Here is a 13,706-nt window from a genome sequence, read left to right on the forward strand (position 1 = left end):
TAATATTATATTGGATTAGTTATGCTACTTTGGTTCCAAAAATCAGAGGCTCAAGTAACTACAAATAATTAAAAAGTAATTTTTGTAAGGATACTTTGAGTAATGGAGAAACAAGACTAAATTCCATTACCACATTCTACTGGAACCCAAGAAAAACCGAACTCTGTCTACTGGAGTCAAACAGCCCCTGGAGTCAGGCTTTAGGGAGCCTCAGACAAGACAGACAAGATGCTCCTTCAGGGTTTAAGGCAGCGCTGAGGAGTGCGTTGAATGACCGCAGACAGGGATCTTCACGCACAAAGTCCTCCAGCATGTGACTCTGCTATTCTTGTATCTGCTTTTCCTTCCAAGTATCCTTTCCCTCCACTCACTGCCAACTACCTTCTCTCTCAGTGCTATCTTCATTCCTGTTTATATTTCATTTTGACTTATTCTTAATTGTGGATCACCAACTACAGGTATCTCCAAATTCATAAACTTTCAGTGTCTATTCTCCCTGTCAGTTGACTCATTCTCAGGATTTCTTGGTACAGTTCCAGAGAGGGAACCTAGTTTCTCTTTCCTCATAAGGCTGCGTCAGCAAGGGTGTGTAGGAGGAGTTTAATCACAGAATGACTTGTGACTGTGGCAGGCACAGGCACAGTAGTTAATCAGTTTCAGACTCCTGATTAATTTCACACATATCTCTTTTAGAAATTAAATATTTGTGACTCTAGCCTTGCATCGTGCCTGGCATATATTAAGGGTTTGACACATATTTATTAAATTGAAATGAAATTGTTAATGAAAAAAATAAAAGTTCAATAGAGCAGAAAAGAAAAGAATGAGATAAAATACTTTAGGTTAAAAGAAAGAATTAAATATTTACCTGATCTTTCCTATATTTACTATATATCAGGGTAACCAAGTAAGGAATCCTAATTAAAGAAAGAAAGTTCTTCTTTGTAAAAAATTCTAACGAATAAATGTTGAAGAAATGCTAACCTTATAAAACCACCATTTTGTCATCCCTAATGGAATAGCAAATTCTGAAGTGATCATAAATAAATGAAACCATTAGAGGAAACGGTGATGAAGACATTTTCAACCAAGAAATAAGGCTAGCAGCACTAATCACTGTTAACATCACTACAAGGGAATAACCAGATAATGTCCTACCTGATGTGACATAGTATGAAGTACACACAGTCACTTGTGAAGTGTTCTTAAAAAAATGAATCTGAAATATGCAGCTATGGAGAGTATTAACTATGAAGGAACAAGTTAATTAGCAGCACAAGGAGGCAAATGGAATAACCCAGAAAGTGGCATATTCTAAAGGATAGTGAACATAGCTTCTTTCAGAAGTCAATGGTATAAATAAAATAAAAGGGAGGGGGGACTTAACTACTATGAAAGAGACTTGTAACACATAATAACCATATGTAATGTTTATACCTTATTTGGATCCTGATTGAAACAAAACAATGTAAAAAAATAACTTCTTTAAAGAAAATCAGAAGCATTGATTATGGAATAGGGATTACACAATACCAGGCAATTACTGTTAATGTTATTAGTTGTGCTGTACAAAAGAAAGCCATGATTTTTAGGGATAAATGCCGAACTAAGAAGGGATGAAATGGTAGGATATCTGAAGTTTATTTAAGATAATTCAGCCAAAAGAAAAAGAAAGTGAAAACTCAAGAGTACAGATGAAGAAAATATCACAAAGTTTTGATAATTGTTGAATTAGAATGATGGCTATACAGAACTCTACTGCATAGTCTCTGTACTTTACTGTATGATTAATACTTTCAAAACAATTTCTTAAATATAAAAGTAATTTAGGGAACCCATAGGGTAAGCAAACAGATCAATAACTTTAATACTCTGAACAACATTATTTCCAAAACAGAAAGAACAAAGACAAATCCTAATCAAAGTAACTTAAACCTAAACTTCCTCAATTCAGCAAATAAAATACACTATCTTTAAAAACATCCAATTTGAAACTAATGTTCTGGCTCATCACATAACCCTGATAGGGGAAAAATAAGCACATTTTATCCTTGTAAATGGAAAAGACAATCTTTCAAAATTGGTCCATTTTCTACTCAATACATTGAGATACTTTCTGCTATCTACACTTAGTGAAGACAGAAAATGAGTTGAGACTTCACTGTATGTATACTTTTGGAGAAAACTAAAAGAAACTACATATTATAGTACAATGCATGCAAACAAATGAGATAACAGAATGGATGAAACATATTTCTGCTTATGTTTTGGTATGCATAACAAAAACAAAGTAATATGAAGTCACAATAGTTTTAGGAAAATGAGTAAAATTTTCTGAATATTTAGAAATAATTAAGATTTCTTCCTTTTAGGCATATATAGCTAAACTTCTCTAAATTATGTATTTAATTGATATCAATCTAAAGGATTTCCATATATATGTATACAACTCTCTGTTGCATATAATGCTTGAAAGTCACACAGATAACCAAATCTCTGTATATCAAAATATAAGTCACTGTGAACTTCTTTAAATTGATACTTCCTCCTGTATTTCTTATCTCCAATAAGGATGCCCCTATAAATATAACATTTCCATTGTCTCTGCTTCCTTAACACTCTACTCAATGCATTTAGTCATAAAGATCTTTTGATTTATGTCACAAATCTGACCTTAACTCTCCACCATCTTACACAAGGCTTTCATATCTTCTCACTGGATTACTGCGATAGCCATTTAACATTTAGCTTCACTAACAGAAGAAAGACAATAATAAAATAATGAGAAAAAAATTAATTTAAAACAGAAAACAAAACACTGAATAAAATCAAAAGCTGTTTTATAAGACCAGTAAAATTTATAAATGTTCAGCCAGTTGGACAGAACAAAAGAGAGAAGACACAAAATATAAATATTAAGGATGAGAGATAGGAAAAATCAGTTCAGATTTAACAGACATAAAAAGGATAATAATAGACTGGCATAAACGACTACATGATGGAGAAATTTCACTACTTAGATTAAATGGAAAATTTTCTTGAATATACAAACTACAAAAATCTAAACTGAACAAATAGGTAAACTAAACAGCCCTATATCTAATGAAGAATTAGCATTTTTAGTTTAAAAACCTCCTACAATAAAACTCCAAGCCCAGATGATTTTTCTAGTAAGTTCTATCAAAAACTCAGAAAAGAAAATGTCAAATTTTATAAAAACTCTTTTGGCAAATCATACTGGAGGAAATACTGTCTAACTCATTCTATAAAGCCATCATTACATTGATATAAAAATCAGATAAAGACACTGTAAGAAAATAAAACCATAGGGCAATATCCTCCTAAACACAAATGCAAAAATACTTAACAAAATTTTATGAATCAAATATAATAATATATAGGAAAGATTATACATCAATCTTATATGTGGAGATTGATCCAGGAATGCAAGGTTGGTTTAAAGTTAAACATTCCTTAGTATAATTCACCATACTGATGGTTGAAAAGCAAAATTGTGTGATTACCCTATTATGAGCAGAGAAGATATTTGACAAAATTCAACACCTTTTCATGATAAACTTTCAGAATAATAAGGATGGAACAGAACTTCCTCAACTTGATAAAGAATTATTCATGAAAAACATTTAGTTAACATGATATTCAATGGTAAAAGTCTGTATGCTTTCCCTGTGAGATTAGGAATAAGGCAAGAATGTCTGCTCTTCACTAATTTTAGTCAACATTGTCCTGAAGATTTTAGCTAGAGCAATAAGGCAAGAAAAATAATAAAATGCATCCAAATTGGAAAGATATAAGTAAAACCATCTTTATTTTAGACAAGAATATGATGTATTTAAATAATCATAAGGAACCTACAAAAAAGTAAATTTAGGAAGGCTGAAGATATATATTTGTGTATCTATGTACTACTAACAAAGAATGGGAAATTGGAATTAAAAATACCATTTAAGATAGTAATAAAAATACTTAGAAACCAATTAACAAAGAATATGCAACACATTTTCACTAAAGTAAAAAATTAAATAAGACCTTAATGCATGTACATACCATGTTCATGGATTATAAAATTCTATATTGCTATTTTCATTTCTCCCCAATAGATTTATACATTTAATGCAATATCAATCAAAAGTCCAGCAGACATTTTTCTTGTAGAAATTGATGAACTGATACAAATTTAAATGGAATTGCAAAGGAGCTAGAAGAGCCAAACAATTTTCAAAAATATAAATAAAGTTGAATAAATTTTACTATAATATTTCAAGATATGTTAGAAAATGATAGTCACGAAGATGTGCAGTACTGGTGTAATTACGGATATACAGATCAACGGAACAGAATACAAATAACTTCAGAATTAACCTCTTACATATATAGTCAATTGAGTTTTCACCAAGGTGCCAAAGCAATTCAATGAGGAAAGAATAATTTTCAACAAGTAGAGATAAAAAATAGATAACTATATGAAAATGATCCCAAAGAAAGTTAAACTTGATTATCACACCAGTTAACAAGTAAAAATTAGCTTGAAATGAATTATAGACTTAAATGTAAGATGTCTAGAAGAAAACTATGGTGTTGCAAACATGCCTGCAGATTTCAAGGATTTCTAAAATATAAATTTTTAAAAGCTTAAACTATAAAAGAAACCGATAAAAAAATTGGACTATTCCATCAAAATTTAAAAAATGTGCAAAAACTATGTTCTTCAGAAGGCACTAGTAAGATAATGGAAAAGAAAGTTACAAACTAGAAGCATATATTGCAACATTTATTTCTGATGACAGGGCTTTATCTAGTATAGACCTTTACAACTCAACAATAATAAGATAAACATCCTAATTTGGAAATGAGAAAATGATTTTAACAGAAATTTCACTAAAGAAGATATATGAATTTCAAATATGCAGATAAAAATACGGTCAGCATCACTAGGATTCAGAAAGTGCAAATCAAAATCATAGTTAGATCATATATGCCTATTAGGATAGGTAAAACTAAAAGATTTATCAAACCAATTGTTGGTATAGTACAGCCACTTTGGAAAGCAGTTTGGCAGTTTTAATATTAAATACATACTTACCACATAACTCAAGAGAAATAAAAGAGTATGTCTATAGAAAGACCTGTAAACAAATATTTATAGCAACCTAATCTTGAAAAAATACAAATTTTAACAGATGAATGAATAAACATATTGTGGTACATATGTACAAGGGAATACTACTCAAAAATAAAAAGAAACATACAATAACATGGGTGAATCTCAAAATAGTTGTAATGAATAAAAGCAGCTGGACAAAAGAATGGAGAGAATCTATGAATACATTTACACATAATGATAACATTTCCAAACTAATTCATAGTACTAGAAAGCAGATAAGGGGTTGCCTGGGGATGGTGGAGGAGTAGATGAATTATAAAAGTGGATGAACTATTGGGGTAATGGCTATCTTCATTATTTTGAAAATAGTGATAATTTTGTGGTTAAATACATATGCCAGAACTATTCAAATTATACTATTTAAGTACATGAAATTTTATTATATTCAATTATACCTCAATAAACCTGTTAGAAAGAGAGAGAAAGAGAAAGAGAGACAGAAACTGAGACCTAAATCTGAAAGTACTCTGCTTAATATTATTTAGTTTTAATGAAATATTGAAATTTCTAAAACATCTAAAATTCATTATAATTTTAAAAATTGAGAAAATATTATTCAAATAAATACTGTATTTCACTAATAAATCAACAACATGGGAACAGACAGAACAGATACTGACTACATGTATAAATTTACTTTAATTTATTAATTCATTCAACAAATATGTATGCTTGAATATACATTAGTCAACAAAATAGAAGTCTTTTCCCTCATGCTTATATTCTACTGTTACTGTAAACTTGTTATCAAATTTGAATAAGCAAAAGCCTACAATGATTTCTCAAACTCATGATAACAATAAGAACTTCACTAAATGATCTGAATCAATAATTATGCATTACATTGAAAGATATTTTAAAATGTCCTATGTTTTAAAATCATTAAATTCATTTGCCTTTGCCTCTAAAACAAAACCCAAGCTACTTTTAACATGTCCTTCACATATTGATCTGGGCCTTCATTGTTAGTGACCATAAGATACAATAACAGGGATTATTAATATTGCAGATTTCTGTGTCAATTTCAGGTTTTCTAAATCCGTAGATTTGGGATGGGGCTCAAGATCTGCAAATCCAACTAGTAGTCCATGTGATCCTTACCCTAGTGGTCTGGAATTTTTACTTTGTGAAATCCTGCATTAGTTTAAGTAACCAAGGAGATGATTAATGAAGCATAAATGTGACGATACAGTATTCAAACAAAGAAACAGATATAAATGAAAATCTCACCACATTATAGGAATGCAACATTGGCCACCAGGACCCCATCTCAGTCTCCAGATGAGTTCACTTAAAGCATTTATTAAATTAAGTGAGAAATTAAATTGAATGATCTTCAGTATGCAAAAAAAGCTTTACAGTATCCTTAAAATCTGACCAAACACAATAATAAATAATGGATTCCAAATAGAGGAAGGCATTTAGTTTTTTCAGGGACAAGTTTTCAAAGGAAAAAAGTGGACTTAAACTCTGACATTAAAAACAAAATTAAAACCAAAACAAAAACAATTCTCTCCTCATATGTCATTGCTAATTTTTATAACTTAGTAGGCTTAATTTAGTTCATAATTATAAATATATTTTTGCCACAAATATTATTTATTCCAGTTCCTTTACTACAGTTACATATAATCAACTAAAATCTTTGTATATATTTTGAGGTACATGACTAAAAATAAATCATGGATATTTTAATTTCTTCCATGATGTTATAATGTATTTTACTGGTCATATCCTGATTGAAGATACTTGGTAAACATAAGAAATTTCTTTGATTATTAAAGCCAAAGTTTCTTCATAGAACTGAATTTGTGTTTCTCAGCAGATGTTTGTTTTCATCCAGCATCCATTTATAAAACGGCCTATCCCAGTCCAAGGACACAGTCTTGAAACAAGTTGTCAGTCTCCCAATCTGTCAGAAATCTACTCTGTCCTCAAGAAAGGTCCAAAGAGTAAATAAGAAAACAATGCTATTCCACAAAGTTGTCAGAGACCTGAGAAGTACTTCTCAGGACCCGTGATGGGATGATGACATGTTAGAGATTAAGAGAAGATCTTCTAGTCCTAACAGAAGAAAATAAAAGAGCAAAGTCTGTACAGAGATTGAAACGCTAAGGCCTTCAGGAAGAAAAGGTGGATATAAGAATTAGGTTTGGGGAAAAAGGGAGAAGAAAGTGAAAGGGCAAACTTAATGTAATGATGATTGTATACCCAAAATAGGACCACTTTCTCCACAATTAGGAATTGAGGGACTGTTGAAAATGGGTGGTGAACAGTAAGCAGAAAAGGATGAAGATTGAAATACTTAAATGTATTTCTTCTTTAATTGAAATTTTAATTGGAGTCAACATAAACAATGACCCTAATGGTCTTGACCAGTATAGAGGATAAGAATACCAAACACATTTATCCATAGTAAGTCTGAATCTACTTCACTGTTCTACTTTACTGTTTGTCTATTTCTGCTATCTTTGCTACCCATAACATTTCAGGTCTAACTAATATTGTCAAGACAATCCTCTTCATTAACCATATTGCAAGTGCCTAGCTGGTAGTCTGATGTTATATTTGCTTTTATGGTCTTTAATATGTAGGTGTAAAACAAAATCTAAATATGCAATATTAAAGTTGGATTGGATCTTGGAAATCATCTAATAATTACACCTTTATTTTAGTTGGGAGGGAACTGAGACCCAAGGAAATTAGATAATTTGCCTAAGGTCACATAGCTAGTGGTATTTGGATAAAATGAGGATTTTTACAGTCTCTTCTAGAACAGTCATGAATTTTAATTCATCTATATTGTCTTAGAGGCATGAACTTTAGATTATAATTTGTGAAAATTGACTTGCTTTATTAAGTATTTTATTAAATTTGTTAAATCAATATGCATAGCTATTTTGAAAGCAGGTTTTGTGCCAAATGTTTATTATTAAAAAGCCACAATGCGGCTGGGAGCGGTGGCTCAAGCCTGTAATCCCAGCACTTTGGGAGGCCGAGGCGGGCGGATCACAAGGTCAGGAGATCAAGACCATCCTGGCTACCATGGTGAAACCCCGTCTCTACTAAAAAGTACAAAAAACTAGCCGGGCGAGGTGGTGGGTGCCTGTAGTCCCAGCTACTCGGGAGGCTGAGGCAGGAGAATGGCGTGAACCCCAGAGGCAGAGCTTGCAGTGAGCTGAGATCCGGTCACTGCACTCCAGCTTGGGCGACAGAGCGAGACTCCGTCTCAAAAAAAAAAAAGCCACAATGCAATATGTTTAATACTAGCTCTTCAAAATTATTTTTAGTTTTGGGGGAGTGCACTTTTTTTTCTTTTGAGACAATGGTATAGTTATGAAAGGATCCAGAGGAAAAGTTTTACATTACATGAAAATCAAATCTTGGAAAATATTTTTCTCTATATCCACAGATTCATACTCCATGGAGCTCAAATTAAAAATGTATAATATCATTTAATTGATATTTGCTGATAAAAGTTGAAAAATACCACTTTCTATAGCTTAGTTATGGAAAAGTTTATTATTGTCATCAGAGTATGTTGCACTTAAAATATGCATTATTTTAACTTCAGTGGAATAAAACCCATTCATTGCCAAAACATTGTACTTACTGATTCAGGACAGGTGTGTAGGCAGTTTTATCCTCATCAATAATAGTGACCATCAGTGTAATAAGTTGGGGCCAAAAATCCAAATTCTTGGTGGTTGGTCCCTGATCTTCACGAGGAATGTCCTGTTTCTTACTCTGCTCACAAATTCACGCAACATGCAAAAGAAAGCGTTAAATGGGATGACTTTAGTTAGATGTCACTGTCAAATAGAATATCAAAGAAAAATGATTATCGAAATGAACTTTTAGATTACAGGAGTTAAAGCTGTTAAATTCAGGTTTCTTTTCTTCATTGAATGGCATCCCATAGAATAAACTCACAGTGGCCAGGCTTGTATTTCCAATCACTTTTTAAATTTTGGTTTAACTTCCATTGCTTTTTTTATTGTTATTGTTGTTCTGGATTGGAGGTTTTTCCTCCCTCTGATGATTATAGTTCTGACCTTAAGAATTATTATTATAGAAATTACTCCTTTAATGTGGCTTCTTCCAAGGATGAAAATTGAATTTTGTGTGTGCAAAGGTGTGTGTTTGTGTGTGTGTGCAAGTGTGTGTGCATAAAATTTATCTTGTCTAAATATTTTGCTCAAAGTTACATCCGTAGTAAATATGCAGAACCGACAGCTGCCTGGTTGCAAACTCAGTACTGTTAAATCCCACAATACCTATGCAACATTAATGACTTAAACTCTCTCTTCTTACCCACAAATGTATCTAGATAACCAAAATTTTGTGTTTGCCTTTTTCTCTTTTTTCCTTTTTTAAAAACATCTTTGAATCTTTCTCAATTTACCACTCTCCTCAAAATCTTCAACTCTCATTCTAGAAAGTAGAATGTGACATAGGATGATCTAGATTAACTTTGAGGTTAACAGAGTACAGTAACAATCTTGAATGTTTCAGATATGAATTTCATACTCAACATATGCAATTCTTTACATCATATAGATAAGTTAATTTGGTCATTTATTTTGGTGGGTGTTCCTTTAGAGCACTTCTTTTACATTTACTTGTTAAAATTGGGTTAAAAAAATAGGCAGAGATAAATTTTCACTTAAGCGTATGGAAATTTTTGCTAAATCCTTTACAAGCTTATAGGCGCAGGATATTTGAACATCAACTTATGGCTCCAGAAACTCAAAGACTCTGGTGTAAAATGAGTATTAGATTTTATTTGGCCCAAACTATTGCCATATCCAATTGCCATGTCTTCTGCTGTGACCAGGTCAGCCACCGTCTCAGCTGAATGGTTGTATATGCATATTTTCCAGTGCAAATCATGATATGTAACCATATTCTGTTGAGTTGTCATTTAATTATTATTCTCACTTAACTTAAAAGACAGCCCTATAGTGAACTCACTTAGTACTAGAGACCTCTCTTCTTAGACTATAATGTACTTTTAAGAGCATATATTTCCCTAGGGTACATCCAAGAGCCATTGATTTACATTTATGTTTGAAATGCAGTAGATGTTAAAACTTGCAGAACTAAATTAAAATGGTAAAAAAATTAGTGGCTGACATAAAATACTTCAAATGTCAAGAATGAATTATAAGCAGTATCCAAAAGATCTTAAGAAGTATGTATATGTGATCCCCAAAAACAACTTGAAAGTTCTTGGCAAGCTTCCTCTTTCAATTCCTGGGTTATGTCATCAACTTTAGGAAGTAATGGGCAGTAATGCAGGCTTACAAATATCAAGCTTTGCTGCCTTTTAAAAAGTTAGAACTTTTATTAAAATTTATTTTTATTTTGTGAACAGGATTTTGTTATCACCACAATAATGTAATTATTTGCGCATTATATTAAGCTCAATAGATTTCTAAAGGATTTAGAAATCCAGATAACCTGGTGAGTTGTGAAGGTTATAAATGAAACTACTTCCAATGGCCACAGTGGGGAGAAATTTGGTATTAGAACAGTATCATTAATTATCATATGTACATAGCCAAACTATATGTCTTACAGGTTTTAAGTAATGTGATTAAATGAAATAAAATTATTATACGTGATATGTGTAACGTCACAGTCACTTCTCATCATTTTGCTAAGAGTGACATGGAAAAGAGGAGAGACAGAAGTAGTTGCAATATGCATTCATTCCCAAATCCCTTACCTGTCGCAAATTGTACTTCCATCACTCTTTTCTATGACACCAGAAGATTACTGATGATGCTATTTTTCACATCATGCTATGTTTGTTGCATTAGAATAAATTAAATTTGATGTTGAATCATTAAGTTTTTACATAGCACACAATACTATCATAAACCAGGCTTACCCTACTTTAATAGCACATTGTAAGAGACTGCATGCTTAAGGGATAAGGTCTAATCTGATGTATTATAAATTTCTTAAGAATTAAGTTTATCTATGTAAAACTTTTTAATATACCCTAGAAATCGAATAGGGCATTTAACCTTATGATTGGGAAAATTAAAGTTATGATAGTAGAAATTAAGAAAAACTTATAATAAGTGTATTCATACTGACTGAAACATTACTATGAATAATGTTATGAAATAACAATTTGTTATATCAAGAAAATATGGTAATCATAAATCATTTAATAATAAATAAAAATATATTCATTAAAATATGACCTAGTAAATCAATCATAATTATAGTGATTATTATAATAGTGACTAAAATTATTTTGTTAATAGATTATTGAAGAAACAGACTTTAAAGAAACTCTGTAAGTGTATAATGGGGAGGTAATTCCTGAAAGTGGAAAGTTGCCAGGTTATAGGATTATCTGAAGAAAGTTCCAATGGTCATGTTTACAAAGGATATTTCATTACAGAAAAGCATATACAGAAAAGCTTTTACAGACAAGCTGATGGGATGTATATTACACTTTCATGATATCAGATAAGAAAATATAAATATATTCCATCAAGAAGAGATCAATATATAGAAAGAGCCATTAATGCAAAAGAAAGCATTGAAATAACAAATGATATCTTCAAGTTAGTGGAACTTATACAATACTTTAAAAACTGTTATAAAATATTTCTGTGGCATTCAATGTATTCATTCAATAAACATGTAATTGTGAAATGCTGCTTCTAAGGAGCTGACAAGACTAGGGTTGGGAGGAGACATTTGGTAGAAAAATGCAAAGACGGGCCGGGCGCAGTGGCTCACGCTTGTAATCCCAGCACTTTGGGAGGCTGAGGTGGGTGGATCACCTGAAGTCAGGAGCTGGAGACCAGCCTAGCCAACATAGGGAAACTCCATCTCTGCTAAAAATGCAGAAACTAGCTGGGCATGGTGGCACGTGCCTGTAGTCCCGGCTACCTGGGAGGCTGAGGCAGGAGAATTGCTTGAACCTGAGAGGTGGCGGTTGCAGTGAGCCAGGAGAGTGCCACTGCACTCCAGACCGGACAACAGAGCAAGATTCCATCACAGAAAAAAAAAAAAAAAGAAAGAAAGTAAAGAAAAATGCAAAGACAGGCTATGTAAACACAAAAACACATGACAGCTGCCTACTATATTTGAATAATTACTAGTAAAATGGGCTATAACAGCTTTGGATGAAGTGTGCTTCTCTAACGTTTCTTCTACTCTATGTTAGTATCGCGTACTTACACATACAAGGGCCAGAACTCAACCAACTTAAAAATTTTTGCTTAAACAAAGTTAAATACGTTATTTTCAGATTTCCTGAAGCCTTTAATATGCTACGATGCATGGTGATTCTCTAAGATTGTGGTTCTCCAACTTTAGTGTATATCAACATCGCTGGGAAAGCTCACAAACACAGACAGGTTGCTAGGTCCTGGGACCCATCATTCCTGATTCATTAGATCTAGGGTAAAGCTTGAAAATGTGTATTGAGAATGACGTTTCAAGTAATTCTGGTGCTTCTGCTCCAGGAACCAACTTGAGAACCACTTCTCTAAGGGGTAATACTAAAGTATTAGTTTCTCAAATGGATTTGAACTTGGTAAAGCCCTCCATTCCCTTCCTGTTCCCCCACCTCATCGTGACAGACTTTTCACAGAGTGTTTTTCTGAACACACTTTGGGAAATAAAAGACGACGACAGAGATAAATGCAGGGGTCAAATCATGAAAAGTTTTGTGTGTTATGTCAAGGAGTTTGCATTTAAACCAAATATGATAAGGACCATTAAAAGATTTTAAACATAGGAGTATTTGGTTACATTTGTGTTCTAAATGATTTGGCAGTTTACTTATTAACTTAAAGAGTTAATAAGTAAAATTGTTGGAACTTATTGACTAATGGGTAAGAAGGAAAAGAGAAAAGGAGGAATCTAGAAGATAATTAGGTAGACCTGTCTGAAGTTTCAAAGGCATTCTGAAACCTGTTGATGTAGATTTAAAAAATTCCAGTATATATGTGGCAGCTGAAATTATTGAATAAATAAAATTGCTCAAAAAGAGAGAGATAAATATGTGACCACAGACAAAACTTTAGAGGAAAAGTCTGAAAAGCAATAAGAACAAAATTTTTAAGAGACATAGGTAAAGGAGAGAGGCCCCTGTTGAAACAGAAGAGAATGAGACCCAGAGTCTATGTGGAATAATTAGCTTCAAGCACAAATAAGAATGTGACTTGCTCTGAGTAAGATAATAAAAAAATCTTGCAGATAACCTTGTTGGTGGTGAGAAAAGTTAGCTAGGAATTTCCTTCTTGAGAGAAGAAGTGGTGCACAGTGTACCAGAGGAGTAGTAAAAGTCTGAAATTGCACCTGTGAGTCATGAGAGACAGCCTTGAGTTGGACCCCTAGTGGCATTGCCAAGCAGTGTGGGGTGGCTCTCTGAACTTGTAGTGACACTATGCTGGACCATTAGGAGTTTTCTCCAGTATTGAATGTAGAAGCCTAAAACCCAGAATGTTGGATGTGCTTCTGGGGTATACAATAGAAACAGGAAAAG

At 32.5% G+C, this 13,706-nt stretch overlaps 1 protein-coding gene across 2 annotated transcripts in view; it reads right to left on the bottom strand.

Annotated features, from left to right (window-relative positions):
- UNC13C (unc-13 homolog C) overlaps window positions 1-13,706 on the bottom strand; it is a 584,413-nt gene that overhangs the window by 146,216 nt on the left and 424,491 nt on the right. For both annotated transcript variants that reach the window (XM_026447030.2, XM_026447029.1), the window contains exon 17: window positions 8,799-8,932. In XM_026447030.2, the coding sequence (XP_026302815.1) occupies window positions 8,799-8,932 (134 nt within the window). The remainder of the gene's footprint in view (window positions 1-8,798; window positions 8,933-13,706) is intronic.

This window comes from Piliocolobus tephrosceles, chromosome 6, assembly GCF_002776525.5.
Source record: "Piliocolobus tephrosceles isolate RC106 chromosome 6, ASM277652v3, whole genome shotgun sequence".
In the NCBI taxonomy this organism is placed as follows: Eukaryota; Metazoa; Chordata; class Mammalia; order Primates; family Cercopithecidae; genus Piliocolobus; species Piliocolobus tephrosceles.